The 25,271-nt window shown below is 39.4% G+C and overlaps 1 protein-coding gene across 1 annotated transcript in view; it reads left to right on the top strand.

The window, feature by feature from the left end:
* Positions 1–25,271, top strand: part of rsrc1 (arginine/serine-rich coiled-coil 1) — a 392,026-nt gene that overhangs the window by 157,882 nt on the left and 208,873 nt on the right. The window contains exon 5 of the mRNA XM_063045866.1: positions 13,967–14,003. Coding sequence (XP_062901936.1) covers positions 13,967–14,003 — 37 coding nt within the window. The remainder of the gene's footprint in view (positions 1–13,966; positions 14,004–25,271) is intronic.

Raw genomic sequence — 25,271 nt, 5'->3', positions numbered from 1 at the left:
ATTATCCACTTGCGTAACCATTTTCAATGAAATACGGACCTGAACACCAAAATCCCTCTGAACCTCAATGCTGTTAATGGTCAACCATTAGCTGTGTCCTTTCTCCTTTCACTTGACCTATAAAAGTGCAATACACACAGTTGTCTAGATTAAACTCCATCTGCCACTTCTCTGTCCATATCTGTAATTGAATTATATCTTACTGTACTCTATAATAGTGTTTTACACTGTCCACACAGTAATTCGTGGAGTAACAAACACGCACATAGGCCTAACCTGTATATCAGTGGAGCAGCAACACATCACAGCAGCAGCAGAGGGACGCAGGTGGTGGTTACCTCTTAGGAGGGACGAGGCTGTGTGTCCTCCTCGAACTTTGGCTGCTTCTTCAAGTAGGCATCAAGATTTGACTGCCTTTTCTTAAGTTTCCTCTGATGAAGCAGTTCTTGGGAGCAGGAAATCATGTTGAGAGCACCTCTCTTTGTCTTATTGCTTCACTCCCAGTCATGATCATTATCAATGAACTGGTCCATGATTTGCGTGATTGTGGTGAGGCTAGTGCTGAGGAATTTTGTGGCAAGGTTTCTTGCTGGTGTTTCCTCTTCTCCACCTGTCCTCAGGTTCACCCAGGATGCGTTACCGTGCTAATTCCCAATGCTGTTCGTTACTAAGGCTCTTGTCTGCACTAGCTGCTTCAGCTGAGATACGTATGCTTTTGAGGTTGCTGCGCTATTTGAATCTATCAAACCAACCTCCGCTGGCTGTACATGTTCCCTATGTATCTTCTTGAATATGATTGAAGACGTTTCTTGCCTTTTGCATTATTATCAACTGGTTGAGGGGCATCCACCCATATATTTAGTCTATTTTCCATTTTTTCAAGGAAATGGCTTCTTGAGTGAGTCACCTTTGTTGATGATTGTTGATGATAACTTTGAGGTCGTCATTGCAGAAGCTTTATCTTGTCTGCATTTCTTTTATCATTGTTCTGAGTTTTGATGTAGCCGATTTCCAAGAGGCGCCAACAGCAACCTGATGCTCACCAGCTTCCAAATGACATATCACTTGCAGTTTCACATCCTTGCTAATGCTTTTCCTAGACATCTTAGATGTACCACCCTCACTGGAAGATATTATGAGTGAATAAAATGGAATAAATTGCTGAGGGAACAAGAACGTTTACACACACGGGGGAGTCAGAGCGTGAACTAATACATGATTGGCTATGAGTGACTCTATGTATGTAAAGCACACTCGTTGATTGAATGTTTACCGTAATGGTGACTGCTCTTGAAGTTTTAAGTGCTGTTCAGAGTGAATTTTGGTCATTTAAAAAAAATTTTCAATAAAGAATTGAATAACCGCATTGTAACGAATTAGCGCTACGCGGGTTCTGAGTGTATCCTCTCCAATAGCTTTCCTAACACTGTCATGAGGCTCACTGGCCTATAATTACCGAGTTACTTACTATAATTACCCTTAGGACAGCAATGACGGTCCTCCATCTTCACTGCTGTTTCTGTAACAATTTTTTTTGACCAGTCAGGTTTGTTGGCCTTGAGCTGAACACTCAGACCTGGAGGACCGGTGGACCACACTTAGCTGGCCTCTACCTTTTAACCTTTTTGGTATGAATGACTCTACCAAAATCAAGGCACAAGGCCCTGACTCCAGGACTCCAGTTCTCCAGGTCATTGAGATGCAGAAGTCTCCAAACCCTACATAAGGTTGTGATCACCTTGGTTGTATAATTGCCTGGATTATCTCTGTTTCCTCTTTTGAAAGAAAGACACACACAAAATTTGCTACTCTCCAGTCCTCCGTGACCTCACCTGTTGCCAGTGAGGACACAAAGATCTTTGCTTTAGCTACACTTATCTTCTCACTTAAATTTTCGGGGATATATGTCATCAGGCCCTGGGGAATTATACATTTTAATGGCTTTCAGAAGACCCAGCACTTCATTTCATCTTCATCTCAAAATATCCCATCATGTTAGTATGCCTCACTGTGCCTTCACTATCCTCCAAATCCTTCTCCTCCATAAATAGTGACACAAAGTACTCATTTAATACCTGAACCACTTGCTCTGACTCAAAGCACATATTCCATTCTTTATCCTTGAGTGGACCTGCTCTCTTTAATAATAAGCATAAAATGCCTTGGGATTCTCCTTGATGTTACTTGCCAAGGACATTTTTTGGCCCTTTGGTTTTCCTAATTGCTCGCTTGAGCACTTTACTGCTTTATATTCCACAAGGGCCCAGTATGATAAACCTTATGTATGCTTCCTTTTTCTTCCAAACTAAATTTAGGCCCTCTCAGGTCATCCAAGGTTCCCTCATCTTACCATTCTTGTCCTTGCTCCTCAGTGGAACATGCTGATCCTGAACTATGATCAGCTAGTCTTTAAATAACTCCCATGTTTCCGATGTGAAGTTGTCTGAAAGCAGCTTCTCCCGATCAATGCACGTTTGCTCCTGTCTTATCCTGTTCTAATTTACCCTCCTCCAATTTATTACTTTCCTGCAAGATCTGATTTTATCGTTGCTCAAAACTGACTTAAATAAAATAAAAACTCATCATGTTTTATTTAAAGGATACAGTGCAGAGCAGGCCTTTCTGGCCCCAAGGGCCGCGCTACCCAGCAACCTACTTATGTAACACTAGCTTAATCATAGGACAATTAAGTTACAATGACCCATACATCTTGGGAATGTGGGAGGAAGCCCATGCAATCATGGGGAGATCGTACAAACTCCTTACAAGACAGTGCTGGAATTGAACTTGGAATGCCGACACCCTGAGTTGGAATAGCATCATGCCAACTGCTACACCATCATGGTGTTGTGGTTACTCTTCTTAAAGTGTTCACCCATCATCAGGTCTAACACCAGGCCAGGTTTATTTCTCAAAGTCGGTCTAATATGTATTATTCTCCAGTTGGACTCTCCACAAAATGTTTTTAAAACATCTCTTGTGATGAATCAAAGAAATCCCACCCTATTTAAGTATCAAAGTGAGTGAACTCTAAGGAATGCCTAATCTCACCTCATATATCATCTGGTTCACCCATAACAGTGAGACTTAACAGAATCATGTTTATTATCACTCGCATATATCATGAAATTTGTTTTATGGGAACAGTACAGTATAAAAATTTTTTTTAAAAAGTTAAATGGTGCAAAAGGGGAATAGTGAAGGTCGTGTTTGTGGGTTCACGAACCATCCAGAAATCTGATGTCAGAGGGCAAGAAGCTGATTCTAAAACATTGACTGTGGGTCTTCAAGCTCCTGTACCTCCTCTCTCATGGTAGTAATGAGAAGAGGGCATGCCCTGGATGGTGAGGGTTTTTAATGATGGATTCAGCCTTCTTGAGGTACCACCTTTTGAGGATGTCCTTGGTGGTGTGACAGTTTATTTCTCTGATGGAACTGACTGACTGTACATCTCTCTGCAACCTCCTTGGATCCTATTCATTAGAGCTTTCTTACCACATAATAATGTAACCAGTCAGAATGCTCTCCATCGTACATCTGTAGAAATTTGCTAGAGTCTTGAGTGACATGCCAAATCTTCTCATACACCTCAAAGTCAAGAATCTAGCTGCGGGAGGAGGAACAGAGCCCCAGATTTTAAGCTTGTTAATTAATACTAATAGGATGATGCTGTTGAATGCTGAGCTATAATTGACAGACAGCAGCCTGATGTATGTTTCACGGTTGTCTAGGTACTCTAAAGCTGAATGGAGAACCAGTAAAATTGTGACAATTGTCGACCTGTTGTGGTGGTAGGCTGTTGCAGCAGTTGGCAGTCCTTGCCCAGACAGGAGCTAATTGTAGCCATAACCAATCTCTCAAAGCACTTCATCACTGTGGTTATGAAAGCTACCTTGTGATAGCTGTTGAAGCTGCCTAACCTGCTCATCTTGGATACTGGTATGATTGATGCCCTTTTGAAGCAGGTGGGAGCCTTTGACTGCAGGATTGAGAGATTAAAGATGTCCTTGAATTCTGCAGACATTTGGTCAGCACAAGTTTTCCATCACATCCATCAGAGAAGGAAACCCACTATCCTTAATGTAACCTATATCTTATTCTAAACCCAGCAATGTAATTTTTTTTTAAGCTTTCTCCTCCCTCAGGAAAAGCTGGGGATGAACAATAGATACCAACAATGTCAACTTTCCAGGGATAAATATTTTTTCAAATAATGCTATTCTGATTATGCCACTATGCTAACTAAGACTGCTAGATTCTGACATGTTCTGTTTCAGCAGGTATGTGTTAGCAAGAGCCCCTCTCCCCCCCCATGTTTTGCTCTGAGCCTAAGAGACTTGCTTCCTGAAACCTTGTTAGGTCAGACTTCCAGTAGAATACCTCAGTTCCTCCTCCTCCCCTCCCTTCCCCATGTCCCTTTTCCTTTCCTGCTTCTGGGAGTAATTTACTCTGCTTTATGTAGTCTTTTCTTAATTCTCTGTATTGTGGTGGACTGCCAATAATTAAAATAGCCATGTCTGGGAGCAAATGGGTTTTGTGAAATGCTCAAAGTGAAGAAGTCTTTGACTCTTTTACGCCCATAGGCATGTCTGGAAACAACAAACAGCCGCTTCTCCTCACAACATACTGCAAATCCTTTAGCATTACCTGCAGTTTATTTAAAAACCTTAAAAATGTAAGAATTGGAGCTTTCTTTTTGGTATTATTAGGGCCTTTGTTCAAGCTGAATATAGATGACTTCAGCTGCCTTTGAAGTCAAATGTTGTCACATTCGTCTCCAATCATTCTTTGTGCATAAACAGTCATTACGATTAGTAACTGCATAAATCTGGCATGTAATTCCACCACAGATACCAGCATGCTTACCAATTTGACAGATGCCACGTTGCCTATAATTTCTTGCCAAATTGGAGACAAACAACAGACTGTACACAATTTTAAGGCCATTCAATTATCAGAGGAATGAAATCAAAGCACCTTTGCAGATGTTTATCTTGATTTTTTTTTAGAAATCCTTTCATTGCTTCCATTACTATTCATATTAATCTGTATTTCTCATTTCCTCTGAAATCACCTAGCTGTCAAGAAGGGTGTTTCCGCCCTATAAATTTAGTTTCTTTCCTCCACATGGGAAAACATTCAGTGTGAGATAACGTGACTTCTCCGACAGTATATTACAGGATAAATGGCTCAGCATGGGAAAATTCTAGGCCATGAATTTGGATCTATTTTCTTTATATGACAATGTTTTTTGGACCAAGGTGCCAAATTACTTTTTGGCCATTTTAAAAGGTTACTTTCATTAAAGTTTATGACGTTTTCCCTGTTCATTTGCTTCACTTGATGCATGAAAATATTAAATTACAAAAATATTCTTCTGCAAATTGTCTAATCGTCACATATCCAAACAACACAAATTGACCGTATTGTACTGTTGAAAAATCTAGCTGTTTTTAAAAAGAAGAAATTTTAAGTTCATACCTTAAGTTCATACAAGTAGGAATTTGTCAACTGGATTTAGGGAAACAATGGATGAAGATATCTATATGAGAGGGCATGGTTTTAAAATGAGAAAGGGACAGTTTAAAGAGATTAATGAGAGAAGTTTTTTAGGTGGGTTCTTGGAAGTGGTGGCAGCAGATACAAGACATTTAGACAGGCACATGAATAAGCGGGGAATGGAGGAATATAAACCACATACAGGCAGATAAGTTTAGATTAAATATTTTAAAGAGGCATCACGATTGGCAGAGACATTGTGGGCTGAAGCCTCTGATCCTGTGTTGTACTGTTCAAAGTTCAATTTCTTAACAGTTGTATATTTTAATCATGAAATTTGACTTTGAGCACCAGCCCTTCATTACTTATCAATTAAATTTCCGAAACTGGACAGAGAACTCAAGGTGTCTATTGTAGTTTTAAGGAATACCTTTTGTATTGGGATATCATGCACTTGTTTCTCATACTTCATTGTAAAACTGGAATAACTCATTGAATAATTATCCATTGACCAGAGTCTTCAGTCACATGAACAAATTTAACTCTAAAGATTCTGAAATACGATATTTCCAGCAATTCTGATTGGTTGAATTTTAGATATTGCTCAGCATTGCGACCTGTTGACTTTTGTTTGGAGTCAGGCTTACAGGATTTAATCAAACTGCATTCACTTTCTAGTTCTTCTTTGGCCTTCAAGAGAAAACTAGAAAGGTATGAGGAAATAAGTGAAGGAAGTTTTTTTTTTGAACAAGATGACCTACATAAATCTCTAATGTATTTATATGCATACTGAAAAAATGAATTACTTTAAATAATTTACTGCAGTCTTTTATACTGACTTCTGCTAAGCTGTAATGCAGCTATTTCAGAGTTTATGACATTAGTTTGCTTTCCAAAATCCAGGAAATTATTTGGCTCATGAAACATATTTGAATTATATAATATAAAAAAGTTGTTTTGTTTCATTTCTATAATTACTACATGATTGGATATTGTGGAGATAAACTTGTACTGGCATTTTTATGTATGTGTTCAATACCAGTCAAAAACTCTGCTACACAGCCTAAGACCACCTTTCAGCATTTTGTCCATAGACCTGAAGCTTGACTATTCCCGTATATATGCAAATACCTTTTAAATGTAATGGAGGTTTCTGTCTCTACTAGCGTTTCAGGCAATGTGTTCCAGATCCTTATTGTCTACTCTTTGAAAACAAATTACTTACCTTTGTTTCCCTTCAGTTGCTCAGTTTTGAACCTAATTTGCAGTTATCCATATAATTGCTCTTGACTTTTAATTTGTTGATCAACCTTCCACACTTCAATCCATGTAAACTACATCAAATGCACTGCCCTCATGGACCACCCATATCAGCCCCTCAAAACATTCAGTCAAGTTGGTTAGATGTGCAGTTCCCTTAATAAGTTCACGCATACCATCTGTAATTAGTATGTATTCTTAAGTGATTGCTTGTAATGTTCCTTAGCATTGGTGATAATTATTTTCCAACAATAGAAGTTAAAGTAATTGATCTGTGAGTACTCTGTTAATTTTTCCTCTAGTTTTTAACCATGGTAGAAATTTCAGTCTTTTCTCTGGCAGTGTTCATGTAGCCAGAGTAAATTGAAAAATGAAGGTCACATTGTCTCCAGTTTTATTCCTTACTTCAAAGCCCTGGGATATATTTTATCCTGGCGTAGTAATTCATCCATTTTCAAGTATCTCACGCCCTTTAATTTTTTTCACTATGTTTAGTTTATCCAATATTCCAAATTCTTCCTTATCTACAAGGTTCCAATATCTCCACCTTTCAGAAATGAAGAACTTTGCTTACGTCTTCTTTCTCCACATGTTATCTTCTTGGTCGAAAATAAGACCCATTCTGTCCTCAGGTGTCCTTATGCTTTTTCCATAGAACGAAACACCATTGGATTTTCTTTAATTTTATTCTATTCATTTTGGAAGAGGGTGTTGTTAGCTAGACTTGCATTTATGGCCCACTTAAATCACTATTGAGAAAGTAGTGGTGGTCCACCTTTATTAATAGCTTTTTGTCTCTCTGATGGTAGTCCCACAATGCCAGGGAATTGGAACTACCTCAGACATCCGTTTTGGACGGTATGGATAAATTTGGCCGAAAGACCTATTTTTATACTTTACTAGACAAAGGGGTGATCCACTGGGGCACCCTTTGAGAGAAAGGTAGTGGAGTCTGATGTGGCCAGAATGAACATTAAGTTTGCCTGAATGCTATTGGTATCACTTGGCTTTGGAAAATGAAGTAGAAAACCTCAGTTTATTAAAGAAGAACGACGTGTCGCAAAGCAAATATAGCTGTTCCTCCATTAACGAAGGACACCTTTGATGGCATCATTTCTGACTTATCTGCCACCCAGGGCATCTCAAATGTTCCCTTTCTTTAAGGATCATGGTTTCCCTTCTGCCATCATTAATGATGCCCTCACCCGCATCTCCTCCATTTCCCGCACTTCGGCCCTCACACCATCCTCCTGTCACCACAACAGGGACAGAGTTCCCCTTGCCCTCACCTACTACCTCACCAGCCTCCGGATCCAGCACATTATCCTCCACAACTTCCACCACCCTCAACATGACCCTGCCACTAAGCACATCTTTCCCTCTCCGTAGGGATCGTTCCCTCCGCGACTCCCTGGTCCACACGTCCCTCCCCATGGATCTCCCACCCGGCACTACACCTGTCCCTACACCTCTTCTCTTGCCACCATTCAGGGCCCTAAACAGTCCTTCCAGGTGAGGCAGCACTTCACTTGTGAGTCTGTTGGGGTCATCTATTGCATCCAGTGCTTCCGGTGCAGCCTCTTCTACATCGGTGAAACCCGACGCAGATTCGGGGACTGCCTCATTGAGCACCTCCACTCCGTCCGCCACAACAGACAGGATCGCCAGGTGGCCACCCACTTCAACTCCGCTTCACATTCCCATTCAGATATGTCCATACATGGCCTCCTCTACTGCCAGGATGAGGCTAAACTCAGGTTGGAGAGGCAACACTTCATATACCGTCTGGGTAGTCTCCAGCCCCTGGGTGTGAACATTGAATTCTCCAACTTCCGGTAATGCCCTCCCTCTCCCTTCCCCCATCCCTGTTTCACTCTACCCCCTCCCCCAGCTGCCTATCACCTCCCTCATGGTTCCGCCTCCTTCTACCCATTGTGCTTTCCCCATTCCTCCTTCACCTTTCCTGCCTATTACCTCCCTGCTTCCCCTTCCCCACTCCTTTATCTTTCCTGGTACTGGTTCTTCACCTGGCACCTACCAGCCTTCTTCTTTCCACCCTCCCCCCATCTCCTTTATAGGCCTCTGCCTCCTCCCTCTTCAGTCCTGACGAAGGGTTCCAGCCCGAAACGTTGACTGATCATTTCCACAGATGCTGCCCGACCTGCTGAGTTCCTCCAGCGTGTTGTGAGTGTTGCTCTGCCACCTTTGTGCCTCTCGTTGTCATTCTGGAGACAGGCAGCCCTTTCATTCCCCCATCTCTTCATCTGTTCTGCTGTTTGTTGTTTGTCTCTGATCCTGGAGACGTGCATGCCTCTCCTCCTCTGTCTCTTCTTCTCTCATCTTTTTTTTGTCCTGACTCTTTGATCCTGGAGTCGTACAGCCCGGGCCTCATCCGATTCTTGTTCTCTCCCTCTCCTTGCCACTTCCCGACGATGCCTGGCGTCATATCTTGACCATAATGTCCCCCCTCCCTTTCCACGTGGCATAATTAGGCTGACCTTTTTTTTTACTCTAATGCTGGATAGAAGATACGAAGCACTAACACCAAAGGATGCTGATTATTCTTGATGATGTGGTTGGCGCTCTCGTAAATGGACGTGATATAGACACTGCTGTCCTTTGACTGCAGCAAAGGGGTTTATGGGTGTCTCAAAGTACGTCATTACAATAAGATTTAATTATCTCTTATTGATGGGTGGCAGTTAGATCTGTCCCAATTCTGCACATGCTGATGGTGATTAGCAGAATGTGATCCCTCGAAATAGAGCTGCCCTGCCCTTTTGCTCCAGTAGGTGTCGCTGCTGAGGCTGGCCGTGCGCATGTGTGGGGCGGTCGCGTCCCGATTTCCATGATGACGGATCGGCTGTCGGGTGAAAGCCAGCCTGTTGATTTTTGGCGAATGAGCAATTTTATACGAATATATAACCCTGAACTTTGCCTGCATTCTGTAAGTTAGCACATTTTAATCTGATTTCACCAAAAAAGTGCCGCTGTAATGCACCGTTTACGCTAATTGGAGGTCACAAACAGACAAACAGACAGACAGAGCATGAGAGTTTTAGCAGTATATAGATAACTCTATGACCCTAATCCTGATGGGTTGGAATTTCAGGCTTTAGGCCCACCACCAGTGAAGGAATAGTTCTATACTTTCAAGGCCGGTTGGTGTGAAACCTGTAAGGGAATCTGTGAATGCTGTTGCTTCCAGGTGATGCTTGCTTTTTCTGGATATAGAGTTGGCAGATATGGGAGGTGTTGTTGCTGCAGTCCACATTAGTATCTGAAGTACATTTTGGTAATGATAAGATGCAACAGTGATGATTGGAATAACTGTTTAATATGTGAGATATTAAACCAATCAAGCAGAATGCCTTATCCTGGATTGCGTTGAAATTATTGTGCTCTCTTGGAGCTACATCCATTCGTTCAGGTTGAGAGTGCTCCTTTGTGCTTCTGACTTCTGTGGTGTAATTGGTACAAAAACTTTGGGATGTCAGCCGGGAATTACTCACTGGAATCTGCAGCATAATTTCCCTTAAATCAACTTAATGATCTGCAGCTTTCACGATCTTATGAAGGCTCTATGGACTTAACTGTCAAGCAAGGAAGTACGGCTCCTTTAAGCCATGGCTAAGTGGGTTGGGCGGGGGGAGTTGTCCAAGTCAACTGAAAGGTAGAGGTGTGAGGCCCCCTCTAACCAGCACCTTGTTAGCAAATGTGTAGTCGCTGGAGAATAAAATTGAGGACCTGAGGGCAAGATTGCTGTATGGAGGGAAATGAAAGATTGTTATGTTCAGTATGTGACTTAGTCCCAGCATACCAGAATCAGCAATCAAACCTGAAATCTTGATGTCATGGATGGACTGAAATGCTGATTTGGAAAAGGCAAAAGGTGGAGATGTGTGTTTCATTTCAACCCTCGGTGGTGCTCTGATGTGGGGGTTTTGTCAAACTTGTGTTCCCCTGACCTTCAGCAGCTAATGGTCAAATGCTACCTCTTCTATTTGCGTAAGGAATTCTTCTCCATAATCCTGACCACAGCTTACATTCCACCAGTGGCCAACTATAATCAGGCACGTGAGATACTGCGTGATGTCGCCTCCAAACAAAAAACAGTCTATCCTGAAGCATTTCAAATCAGAGTTGGAACTTAAACCAGGCACATTTGAAGGAAACCTTGCCTAATTGCCCAATTACCATCAGCATATAACCTGTAGCACCAGAGGTTCCAACATACTAGATCACTGTTACACTAAGGAATGCCTCTCGTTCCATGTCCAGAGTGCATTTCAGTAAACCTATCACTTGGCTGTCCTTCTACCTGCATACAGGCTAAGGCTAAAGAGCAAAGCTCCAGAAATAAGGACAACAAGGAGGTGGTCACGGGAGGCAGAGGTGCAGTTATGGGATTACTTTGAATCAGTGCACTGGGCCATGTTCAAGGACTTGTCTGTAGGTCTGATTGAACACACCATGATTGTCATGGAATTTATTAAAACAGTTGTAGATGAGTGATGCCCCAACCAGAAGCCCTGGATGAACCATGAGATTGGCAATCTGCTGAGGGCTAGATCAAAGATGTTCATGTCTGGTGACTAAGAACGTTAAAAGAGGTCCAGGTACGATCTCCAGGAAAGCCATCCGATGGGTGAAGTAGCAATTCCAGACGAAACTTAAGACAATGGAGGATGGTTGACAGTTGTGGTAGGGCTTGAATGTTATCACCTCTTGTAAAGTAAAATCAAGCAACATGGGCAACAACAGGGCTTTGCTTCCAGATGAGCTGAATACCTTCTATGCTTGCTTTATCTGTCAAAACATGGAGGAACCATCATGAACACCTGTAGCCCCCAACGATCCTGAGATTTCAGTCTCAGGCCGATGTATGAACAGCCTTCAGGCGGGTGAACTCACGAGAAGTATTCGGCTCATACAGGGTACCTGGCCAAGCACTAAAGACCTGTGCCGATCAATTGGCTTGAGTATTCACTGAGATCTTTAACCCCTCGCTTTGGTAGTCTGAGTTACCCACTTCTTCAAGCAGACTTTCACTTACACCAGTGCCTAAGAAGAACATGGTGACCTGCCTCAATGACTATTGTCCAGTAGCACTAACATCCACTGTAATGAAGTTCTTTGAAAAGTTGGTGATGAAACATATCAACTGTTGAGAAGCGACTTGAATCTGCACCAATTTGCTAACTGGCACAAAAGACTCTCAACAGATGCCATCTCATTGGCTCTTCACTCAACCCTCGAACATCTGAACAGCAAAGTTGCATTCATTAAGATGCTCTTTATCAACTGTAGCTTGGCATTCAATACTGTCATCCTCTCAAAACTAATCATTAAGCTTTAAGACCTTGGCCTAAATAACTTCTTGTACAATTGGATCTTCAATTTCCTCACTTACATACACCAGTCATTTCAGATTGGCAACAACATCTCCTCCACAATCTCCATCAGCACAGGTGCACCACAAGCCTTGTGTTTTGTCCCTTGCTCTACACTTGTGACTGTGTGGCTGAGCACAGCTCTAATGCCATTTTCAAGTTGGTGATAAATCAGCACATAGGAGAGAGATTGAAAATCAAACTGACTGGTGCTACAGCATCAACCTCTTCCTCAATGTCAGCAAAACCAAGGAGCTGATTATTGACTTTCGGAGGAGGAGATCAGAGGTCCATGAGCCAGTCCTTACTAGAGGATCAGAGATGGAGAGGGTCAGGAACTTTAAATTCCTTAGTGTTTTCATATCAGAGCACCTGTTGTGGGCTCAGCATGCAAGTGCGATTAAGAAAAAATCATGGCAGTGCCTCCAGTTCCTTAGGAGTTTGCAAAGATTCAGCATGCCACCTAAAACTTTGACGAACTTCTATAGATGTGTGGTGGAGAGTATATTGATTAGTTGCATCATGGCCTTGAATGGAAAATCCTACAAAAAGTAGCAGATACAACCCAGTTCATCAAGGGTTAAAACCTTCCCCACCACCGACCACATCTGCACGAAGGGTTGTTGCAGGAAAGCGGCATCCATCATCAATGACCACCACCCAGATCATGCTCTCTTCGCACTGCTGTCATCAGGAAGAACGTAGAGGATCCTCAGGGCTCACACTACCAGGTTCAGGGGCAGTTGTTACTCCTCAACCATCAGGCTCTTGAACCAAAGGGAATAATTTCTCACAACCATAATTGATATGTTTCCACAACCTATGGATTCAAGGACTCTTCATTTCATGTTCTCAATATTTATATATTACTATAATTTCTTTCCTTTTGTATTTGCACAGCTTGTTCTATTTTGCACACTGGTTCAACGCCCTGGTTGGTGCAGTCTTTTATTGATTCTATTATGGATTTATTGAATATGCCCACAAGAAAATGAATCTCAGTTTTGTATATGGTGAAATATATGTACTTTGATAAATCAACTTACTTTGAACTTGCCACAGGATATCCAGCTGTTTCGTAACTCTGGTATTTGTGGTTGGTCCTGTTGAGTTTTTGATCAGTGTTCATCCCAGGATGTTGATGGTGGGGTAAACAGTGATGGTGATACTGTTTGATGGATTGATCCACTCTTGTTGGAGATTATAATTTCTCAACTTAGTAAAATTGAGGCTTTCTTTCTTTAGTGTTGATGTGTTTGGTGTTTGACAGACAAAAATATATTCAAATAAAACAGAAATGCATTTATTGCTTCAGCAGAGTGCATCTATTACTTCAGTTCCATTAAGTGGACTGTAAAATCCTATTCAGTGCCACATAAAGTTTTCATTTTTTGGGGGGATTTTGTTTTTAAGTTTCTTCGCCTTAAGAGGTTATTATACTTGGATGGTCCTTAGGGAAAATTGTAAGTATGTTTTGGGATTATTTTCATGTATCTTGAAATTTGATTCATTTTCACAAGCCTCTAGAATATATGTTTTACATTAAGTTATCAAATAACATACAACTAAATTTGTTATATGTTTACTTTTAAATCCTATATTGCCGAGTATTAAAGCTTACAATACCCTGCTTCATAACAAAATATGGATACCGTGATCAAATAGCAAAATGTGTTGGCATTACTGTTATTCTTATTTTGTAGACTGCATTATTCTGTGGTTTCAATTTAGGGTTAATATTAGCAAACAGATACTGGGGTGAGCATTGGCTTTATTGAGAAGCTGATATTTAGGATATTTTTTTTCTTTTACAGGGATTCTGTGAACATCAAAGTAGGGTTAGAACATCTGGTAAGTTTCATGATTATCTCTTCAATATTTGCATCATCTTTTGATATCTGTATTCTAAATGAACACTTTTGAACAAGCTTTGAATACCTAGCACTCTGAAAGGAGACAATTTCCCAAAGGAACAGCCTTACTTTTCTTATGTGCAAGGCACTCACACTTTCATTAATCTCTGTATTCCAAGGGAATTATTTTTTTGTTCTAAATTATATCTTTTTGATGTAAAGATGAAATAAAGTACACTGAAACCCACTGTGCAGGAGGGAACTTGTGAATGTAGAAAAGATGACTGTATATTTCTTCTCACAAAAGGAAGATTAGTAATGGATCTTCTGCAGATACGATAGCTGAGATTAATATATATATATATATATATATATATATATATATATATATATATTTAAAGTCGTCTTTAGCATTCTAATGCATTTAACCACAATATTTCATGGTATAGTAGGTAATTTCTGCTGTACTTGTCATATTCTTATTTGTAATCAAATGCCCATGGATTTCTTTTTGGGCAGTGCAATGATGTACTACAAGTCTGAGGAGCTGATGCCCTTAATCCAAAGACTGAGAAAAACATTCCCAATCTTTAGTCTTGATTCATGTAAATTATATGAGTATCACTCTGTTTTTAAGATTACAATAGCAGTAGACTGTGTATGTGATGCACTAAATCCAGATTTTTTTGAAGGATTTGTATCACTTTTTACTGTGAAATTAAATATTTTGAATCAAAGAGCCCATTTGAATTGGCACATCCAGACTGCCAAGTGGCTAGAGATGCAAACATTTTGTGAACAAGTGAGAAATAGTCAGACATGCCACACTATTAATGATTCATGGAATGTTGTGGTGTAATCAAATTAGGTGCCATCCTTCCTTCACTGACACCATGATTTAAAGTTCAAGTTCAAATCCTGAAACTTCAGCACAAAGTCTAGGCTGATGTTCTCTGCCAGTGGACTGTTGTATCCCTGGAGATCCTTTCTCTTGGATGTAGAAGTCCCTATAAAATAATTTGGAATTGTACCCTGCACTTTCTTTCAGTCAACAGCAGTAAAATAGAGACGCAGTCTTCAAAATAAGATAGTCTAAAAAAAATCTGATTCCTGCATTTATCTTGGCTTTACTTCTTCCCACCTTGTCTCCTGTAAAAATGCTATATTGCGTGGTTCCTTCATCTCAGCTCATTTGTTCCCAGGGTTAGGCCTTACTTTTCATAACATCAGAGGCGTTCTCTTTCTTCAAAAAACAAGGTTTCCCTTCCTCTGCCATTGATGCTGCCCTCAGCCGCATCTCCTCCATTTCCTGAACATCCACGCTCACTCCACCTTCCCGCCGCCTGAGCAGTGAATAGAGTTCCTCTTGTCCTTACCTGCCATCCCATAAGCCTCTACATCCAATACATCATTCTCCGCAACTTCTGCAATCTCCAAAGGGACCCTACTACCAAACATAACTTTACCTACTCCCCTCACTCTGCATTCTGCGGGGATCGTTCCCTCCATGAATCCTTTGTCCATTCGTCCTTCCCCACTAATCTCCCTCCTGGCACTTATCTCTGCAAGTGGCCAAAGTACTGTACCTGCAGTTCACCTCCCTTGCCTCCATTTAGGACCTCAAAAGGTCCTTCCAGGTGAGGCAGCACTTCATCTGTGAATCTGTTGGGATCGTCAACTATATTGGATACTTCCAATGTGGGCTTTTCTATACAAACTCAAAAGAAGATTTTAAGCCCTATTCTGTTTCACCCTAAAGACCACTCCAAGTGTTTAGAATCTTTTGCTTCAAACAGTTATCACCTGTATATATCTTTGAGCACTCCCTCTGTTCAGTTCTAGAGAAATTTGGCAGAATAGTTACTTTATTTCACTGCTGATTACATGTTGATCTAAAGAGAGTAATTCTTTAGTTAAACCTTTTTTGACCAGGTGGATGTAGTTGCCAAATTCTCTTGAACCTTTCTCTCCTTGTAATGTATTCTTAAATCATTCATGCTCCAACTGTATTTTATGCCAATTCATTAAAATTTGCTCATGTATTGCATGTTGTGCTTAGGATGTCTTGCTGTTCAGTTCATGGTTTTAGTGATGAACATGTCATGTGATGGTATTCAACTCATTCAGAATACCGCTACCAAATTTTTAACTGAAACCAGGATGAAGAAGCATAACACAGCCATCCCAATTACTCTTCATTAGCTTCCTGTATCTCCTTGGATTACTTTTAATGGTCTGTTACTTGTTTTTAAAGCTCTCAATTGTCTGAGACCAGAGTACATCACAGAATCTTTCAGTTTATAATCCTGCTTGAGCTCTCAAGTCTTCCTCCACCAGTCTCTTAAATTTAAACAATCTTTCCCAAAAGTTAATTGGCAGGTCAGCTTTTTTGAACTAAGCTCCAAAATTGTGCATCTCAATATCTAAAACTATAGAGGATACAGATTTAGTTGACACTTTTAAATGCCAGCTCAAAACCTATTTATTTAAGCTTGCTTTTAACTAACATAATTTTTCTTTTATTTTCATATTTGCACTTTATCTCATTGTAAAGTACTTTGAACATCATTTGCATGAAAATAACTCACTATAAATTAAGTTATTGTTATTATTAAAAGATTTACAAACGACAAAGGATTTCCAAACACTGGTAGAAATTCTTACAAAATAAAAGGACACACCGATAAGTTGCAGATGAACTATTTGTATGTGGCAAAAACCTAAAGCTGAGGAATTCTAGTTCTTCTTTCTGTTACCCCATCTTTCTGTCATTCTCCTTGCCATTCCTAACAATCCCCAATGCATTCTAATATTTGTACTGTTTTGCTTCTGGTTGACGTTATTTGCATGTGGGGTTTCTCAGATATCTTGCCGGTGTTCAAATTAATTCACACAGATGGTCTAGAAGCTTCTGGGGACAGAGATTCCAAACACTCAAAATTAGTGCTGGCTCGAAGTACACAAATAATCCCAGCTATTGATTAATTGTACGTGATCATCTTTGATGTGGTTGGTGACAATTAAACCCAGTCTGGAACCTTCCCTGATCTATACCACAATGAAGCAAATAATTTAGCTATAGTTGCCTGGTTTGATTTAGACTAGTTAACATAACCCCATTGTCTTGCATTTAGCTGATGCAAAGCAAGAAGTCTCATGGTTACTTCACTTTGCAAACCGTATCTCTTAGCAGCCAGCCTCCTGCTGTGGGCCAGCAGCTTGTGCTCTGTAACACTGCAATTTGTAAAACACTACTTTTAGCTTCAAACTGATTGCTGCTTGCAAATTACATTAGGAATTGAAGACTCGTTCTTGTTTACAAAAACAAACTTTGTTAGAAGTTGAACTTTGTCACAAACAACTCTGACTCATTGGAAATGTCATGCTGCTAGGTTAGCAATAAGCCTCATGGGACCTGGAAAGTGAATATCCATCACAAACAGCAATAGACAAATGAGATCAAATTTACTCAAAATGGAATTTCTTGGAAAGATGGCGGAAATAATAACGTAATCTGTCCAGACAGCTGAGAACAAAAGCTGCATTTTGAGAAAATGCAAGTTAATCTCCTTTGCATTTCTATATAGAAACCAAGTATTTTGTTCAAATAAAATGTGGTTCAATTAGGAATGTTCACATAATGATTTTAACCGAAAAAGAGTGGAAGGCAATTTCATAAATCATCTTAAAAATGAGTTTGGCAGGTTCTTGAAGGTTGTGGACAAATTGTATAATGAAGCATGAGTACTTTTCAAAATGTCAGCAAAAGCTTGCTGGCCAGAATAGCCTCGTGCTGGAAATTTCAATAACTATTTGTTGTTAATTAAAAGTGACCTAGGTATGTGAATGTGTTCTAACTTCATATACTATGTGTATGAGCACATTACAAGTTTTTAAATGTTGTACTTTTGATTAAACAAATGGAATAACAAACATAAATGGTGTAAAAATGAAAGATGCAAAATAAAACAGGTGGCCCCGTTGTACTTATTTTGTTTGCAAGCATGTTAATGAGTTTTCAGGCGGCCTTTTAAATGATGCAAGGCTTTGACATATGTGTTGACCATGCCTTTGCCTCCACGGGTATGGCTGAACCTATTGAATTCCTTGAGCATTATGGCTATTACCACTTAAATTCTGAATTCTTGCTGCAGCTGGAGATTGTAATTTTTCTTAGAAAATATTTTAGTGGTGCTTTAACATGTGATGAATGTCATGTAATGCTCTGGTTTTGGTCGACATGTGTCTGATTTTTCTCTTTTTGCATGCTCTCAGAGTTCTTAATAACCTAGCTAAGGTGAGGTATTCATTATTTGGTGAGTCGATAATATAGAAGCATCCAACTTTCACACTGCTGCAATATGTAGATGGATGATGTGTTATATCAATATATAATTTTGGAACATTTATAAATATGTATTGGTAGATTCTTGAGCAAGCTGCACCTCTTAGTTTCCTAAAAATATTCCAAGGTTCAGGTAAACATCATAGTCAAACTGATAATCATTGTAGTGCTGTGACGAATGCTCACTGTGTGCTGATCGTTTGGATTGATAATTTGGAGGATATGTGTTCATTTGTTAAATTATTTACAGTGCTGTCTCCCAAAATGGCAAATGCAAGTTAGGAATTGTTAAAGCTGGTTATACAAACTAAAAGCATTTTACTGCAAAAACAAGTAAGTACTAATACTTAATAATGATGGATGTGGAAAAATTGACTGAAGTTAGCAGCTTCAAAAGGGTGTTTAAAAAAAAGAACTCTCAACACCCAACAGAATCATGAGGAATTAAAGCTGCGAAAAAAAAATCTGAATCCAAGGGTTCAATCACACGTATGTTCATTTGAGAAGTAGTGAATATTCATTGAAAGAAAGGCAATATTCAGCGTTTATTTTATCTTGCCTATACTGTTGTTGAGAGAAAGCACAGCAACTTCAAATTCAAATAGCAAAAGGCAATCAGATTACATTTTGAAGGTGTCATAAATGAATGCTCATAACTTCTTTGAGAAGAATGATTTACAATGTGTGGCATGGCAATGCAGTCAAAGTTTTCTCTGCTGCAAAGGCTTCTCATTTCAGAATGAAAGTATGACTGCAAATATGCAGAAATAATCTCTATTGTATGAACTCATAATTCTGCAACAATACAGTGCTTAATATAGTGTTAGAATTTATGACGTTTCCATCAAATCTTATACAAACATTTTCCTTTCTTGGGTAAGGTGGATGTTACAGCTTTTGATGTAAAACCGTGGAAATAATATTTTGTCTTTTTGAACTGCTGCAAGAACCACTTTGACACTTACTGTAGTTATGTTTCACATTGACAATGAGTCATATTGAAAAAGGACGGTTGCTCTCTGGACTTGGTCATCCCAAAAGCGTAATCAAATAGAAAAGAAGTAGTATAGTGTTTTCTCTCTTTTCCTACTTCCAGTCAGATTTTTTTTTGTAGATTTAAAACATCACAATATTGACATTTGTATAACAGGGAAAAGCTTGGATTTCATCACCTGCAGGAATGCATTTGAACTTGTGGATAATGCCCCATATTGCTCATAAGAAATGGGATGGGAGAACTATAGGATTGGGTATAGGGCAGCTCAGTAGCATGAAGAGTGGCAACGTAGTGTAACGGTTAGTGTGGCAGCAATTGGAAAAAACAGTGTTCAATTTGCGCTGCTGCCTGCAAGGAGTTTTCATGTTCTCCCTGTGACCACATGGGTTAATTCTAGGTGCTCCAGTTCCTCTCTCATTCCTAAAAACACATGGATCAGAGTAGGTAAGCTAATGGGCATGCTATGTTAGCACCAGAAGCATTGCAAGACTTGAGGTCTGCCCCTAGCACATTTTACTAATGTGTTGGTCATCAGCGCATACAACACATTTCCCTGTATGATTTGAAATACCCGTGACAAATAAAGCTAATCTCTTGTCTTTTATTTTAAATTTCTCCAAAGCATACTATGCACAGCTGGTGTGTACCTCTGTGAGCCATGTGTTCCACTTGTCAAATGGAAGCCTTTGCAAATCACATTGTTTAAAATTATAGGAACGTGATTAATAAAAAAGTATTCATCCCATTTTAAAAAGACAGGACAACCTCAAATTCTGGACCCCATCCTCCACCCTCCCCTCCCACCCACCCCTCCGCCCAAAAAAATGTAACAGGACAGGACAGGATAGAGCATACTGAGGACTGAATGCAGCAGAGTGCCGGTTGGAGTATTAAAGTGCATTGGGGAAACTAAAAAGGGAAGTTAGGAAAGCAAGCATAGCCCATGAAAAAATATTTGGCATTTACATAGAAACATAGAAAATAGGTGCAGGAGTAGGCCATTTGGCCCTTCGAGCCTGCACCGACATTCGGTATGATCATGGCTGATCATCCAACTCAGAATCCTGTACCAGCCTTCCCTCCATACCCCCTGATCCCTTTAGCCACAAGGACCATATCTAACTCCCTCTGAAATATAGCCAATGAACTGGCCTCAACTGTTTCCTGTGGCAGAGAATTCCACAGATTCACCACTCTCTGTGTGAAGAAGTTTTTCCTAATCTCGGTGCTAAAAGGCTTCCCCTTTATCCTCAAACTGTGATCCCTCGTTCTGGACTTCCCCAACATCGGGAACAATCTTCCTGCATCTAACCTGTCTAATCCCTTTAGGATTTTATACGTTTCAATAAGATCCCCCCTCAATCTTCTAAATTCCAACGAGTATAAGCCTAGTCAATCCAGTCTTTCATCTTATGAAAGTCCTGCCATCCCAGGATTTTCACATCTAACCTTTTGGCCTTATGCTAAAGTAAGCAGCTTCATTAAATTTGAATAAGGTTATTGACCTTGACTGGGAGCTTTAAAAAAAATTCTTTGATTCCAATTTTAAAAGTAATTCTTACATGAGGACTATTTTAAAGTATTTATTTTATTTTTGCAATTAATTATCTTCTTTAAGCAGTTTATAAAAAGCGTCTGATCATCAGGCGAGTTCCAGGGTTGGGATCCCAAGATCCACTGCTTGAGGTTTGCAGACCATGAGCAGTAACAAGAATGGTACGGGAGGTGAACTAGCATGGTAAAATCATGATAAAAACTCTTAAGAAGTTTGATAAATATGTGAAGGGAAAGAGGATAACTACGTGAAAATTAGTCCTTATGAGAAACTAAAGCTGTAGTCTGGGTATAGAGGTGAAAGGTGTGTAACATTTGAATAATAATTCATCTTTTGACTTTGCAGAAAAATGGATGTTACAAGTACTTAGATTAAGTAGGACAAATATCGTCACAAATATGTAGAAGTTGGTAAGTCTCTAAGGATAGATTGAGTCCCAGATTCTTGAAAGAACCCAGGGAGAAGAGCTCAGACTCTTGACAAGCATTTTCCAGTATTTTTGGTAATAGCCATCCCTCCAGATGACTAGAAGGATGCTAAGTTATCATTGACTGAAAGGTCAATAATAACATTTTTGGCTGACAGGTACAACATGGCTTAATGAACCCCATCTCTGCCATAGATATTTATAATTTGATGAAATTAGGTCTCATTTAGAAAGCTGCTTCAGAATGAGGATCAGAATCGGGTTTAATATCACTGGCGTATGTTGTAAAATTTGTATTGTGGCAGCAATACAGTGAAATACAAAACAAAAGCTATAAATTACAATCAGAACATATACTTAATTATTAACTTAAATAAGTAGTTCAAAAAGAGAACAAAAAAACAAAGCTTTGTGTATACGAGTTCTCAGCAGGCCAGGCAGCATTTATATAGATGACTACAGTTGACATTTTGGGCCGAGACCCTTCAGTAGGACCTCAGAAGGGTCCTGAAGAAGGGTCTCAGCCCGAAACGTCAACTGTACTCTTCTCCATAGATTCTGCCTGGCCTCCTGAGTACCTCCAGCACTTTGTGTTTGAGCCTTGGTTTTCTAGCATCTGCAGATTTTTTTCTTGTTTATATATGGGTTCATTGTCCATTCAGAAATCTGATGACAGAGGGGAAGAAGCTGTTCCTAAAACATTATGTCTGAATATGATCGTGCCTATTGACTCACTTTCAAGGATCCTACAACTCATGTTCTCATTTTTAAAATTTATTGTTTGGTTTTGAATTGCACAGTTTGTCTTCTGTTGCACTTGGTTGTCAGTCTGTGTGTGTAATCTTTTCATTGACTCCATTGTAATTCTTTGTATCTACTGTGAATGCCCACAAGAAAATGAATCTCAGGGTGGACTTTTGAAATTTTCTGAGTGGCCTGTGATGTTGTCATTCCAACTATGCTCCTCCTTCAGACTCTTAAAGGAATCCAACGGAGCACCTACTTCCTTCAATTTCTCAGCATCTATTATACAGAAAAATTTGCATGTTGAACCAATGCAATGTTTTGTGCTGGGCAGGTTCAATTACTTCATTTACTTTCATGGGAAGGAATGACTCAATACAAAAGAGGTAAGTTTGAGCTGCTATAGAAATTTTCTTGAGTTCATTCAATTAACTATGTTATATTTCAGTTGCTTGACAAACATTCAATCTGTGACAGAAAGGTGAAACTGGATGTGTGGCTTATTTAACTTGTTATTTAGACCTTACTACTTAAAGCCAAGATGCTCTGAAAATCTATTCCAGACAATACAATCAGAAAATGCTGGAAATTCACAGCAAGTTGGGCAGAATTTGTGAAAAGAAAAACAATTGAAGTTTCAGGCTTTTGACAACCAGAACCAGGCTTAATAAATGAGTAAATTTTTCTATTAATTCAACAAATAGTTTGACTCTGTCCTTCTATAGATGGAAATGACTTACTGAGAATTCCTTGCATTTTGTGTTTTTCTTGTGATTTTCAAGCATGCAGGAGGGTAGCATGGTCTTCCCAGTAACCCATATGTAGAAAAGAATATTTGGGAGATAGGATGGATTTGCCAGATGCTGAAGGGCTGCAGACATCTTCTACCCAGTGGCAACTCAGATTGTGATGCATTTTTGACTTGTGTACTATTTAGGTTGCAAACAGTTCACAGGAATGGAATGAACTCTGCGGAGAACGTGTACTCTGACACAACATGGTTTTTAGATTACTTAAGAAAATGGCTGTGTGGATCTCTGCATATTTATAAGTTTTGTTCACAAAATGCTTACATAATGAATTAAGTTTTTAATTTAATGGGAAAGGAATTATTTTGGAACATAGGTACAGAGGAGATGTTAGGGCTAAGTTTTTTACGCAGGAGTGGTGAGTGAGTGGTGAGTGGCTGCCAGCGACAATGGTGGAGGTGGATCATAGGGTTTTTTAAAGAGACTATTGGATAGGTACATGGAGCTTAAAAAAATAGAGGGCTATGGTAACCCTTGGTAATTTCTAAGGTAAGGACATGTTCGGCACAGCTTTGTGGGCCGAAGGGCCTGTATTGTGCCATAGGTTTTCTATGTTTCTATGTTTTTAACATAGAATAGTATAGCATAGTACAGGCACTTTGGCCCACAATGTTGAGCCCGCCTTTTAACTGACTCTAAGATAAATCAAACCCTTCTCTCCAATGCAGCTCTCCATTTTTCTTTCTTCCATATGCCTATCTAAGAGACATTTAAATATCCTGAATGTATTTGCCTCCAGCACCATCCCTGTAGTTCACCCAGCACTCTGTGTAAAAGTTCCTATGACCTAGATTTTAGAGTTGTTATGGTAGCAAAACTTTGACCACCATCTGAGACATCACTTGTACTTTGTCCATTGTGTAAATTCCAGCTTCCTGTAGTTCGCTCTTTTCTCTGGTGGAATCAAAGGAATCAACTGAAAACTTTTTATGGCAGAATATCAAAAAATGCTTTATATTATGCTTTATAAGTGATGTTTTCCTGCTGTTTTAATCCATAATTAACACACTTTTGGGTCATAACAAATTTTTTTAATGTACAGATATTGTAATTACTTCAGATTAATATTTCAAAATATGAATTCCAAAATCATATTTTAAGATCTTCCTGAATCATATGTTTATGTTCAAACTTTTAAAAAATTGTAACTTGTTGACAGGTTAATTGTAACAATACTTTTTCTTTCCAGTTTTTTGATCTATGATAATTTTTCTGTGCAGTGAGACAACTTCCAGCTGAATGCCAGGGATTTTGTTAAATAGACAACTGGAACATCTTGTACGCTTATCTCTAGATATTTGTTTGGTGCCTTCTTTGAGGTCAGTGACAATTGTCAAATCCCATAGCTTCAGTATTGATGACAAATTCCAGGAGAACGTTGACCATAAATTTTGTGGTTAGAATATCAGTGAGGTTTGTTAGAAGTGTCACCAGTATTGAGGAGTAAATCAGATAACTCTTCTGGTATCTCCCAATGCAAGGGTTGCTTGTTTAGTCAGAAGCCTCACTGAACAATTTTGTGTTCAAGTACTTGAAGGACATAGAAACATTTCAGAAATAATTGGAGTTCATCTATTGAAGTACGTGCAAATTTTTAATTCACAAGTCTTGATCATGACTGAACAACCACAATTTATGGGACTTTTTAAAAAATAGTTCACAATGCATAGCTATTGCGAACATGTCTAGGTTTTCTTTGCCAAACAAGCCTTATGCTTAATTGTCCATGATCTGTGTGACTTCGACTACTTCCAAGAGCGGTAGAGAGTGAACCCTACTTCATGATTATGGGGTCACAAGAACACTGGAGTAGGAGGAGGGCACCAGGGACTTTATGTCTATGCCACCATTCAATATGATAACGGCTGATCCATGCTGGTTTCAACTCCTGTGTTAATTCCCCAGTTCCTCGATCTTTGTAATATTTAATTATGTCCACCTAGATTCAATCTGATCATCTCACCTCCACCAGCCTCTGGAGCAGAGAATTTCAGAGTTCTGTGTCCTTAAATATAGACCAAACCTGTTGTGCAAACACTCATTTGGTTAAATGGATCAAATTTCACATTTCCTGTGTTGATATTACAAAGCTAAATGGGATTGTAAGGAAGAGACTTCAAGAGGAATTAAACAAGTTAAGTAATGGGTGAGAACTTGCAAATGGAATATAATATGGAAAAGTGATATCATCCATTTTGGCGAACAAAGTGAAACAGCAGAGTTTTCTTTTAAATGGCAATAGGTTGTGAAATGTTGATTGTATGCAAGCTATGAAAAGCTAACATACACAGGAAGGAAACTGGTATTTTAGCCTATATTTTAGGACCTAGGTATTCCTTGCACAAAAGTGACAGCTAAAATGCAGATACTGTAAGAGATTAGGAAGCTA

Source organism: Mobula hypostoma, chromosome 4, assembly GCF_963921235.1.
Source record: "Mobula hypostoma chromosome 4, sMobHyp1.1, whole genome shotgun sequence".
Classification (NCBI taxonomy): domain Eukaryota; kingdom Metazoa; phylum Chordata; class Chondrichthyes; order Myliobatiformes; family Myliobatidae; genus Mobula; species Mobula hypostoma.
The sequence above is the reverse complement of the archived record's forward strand: the minus strand, read 5'-3'. Positions and strand labels throughout refer to the sequence as shown.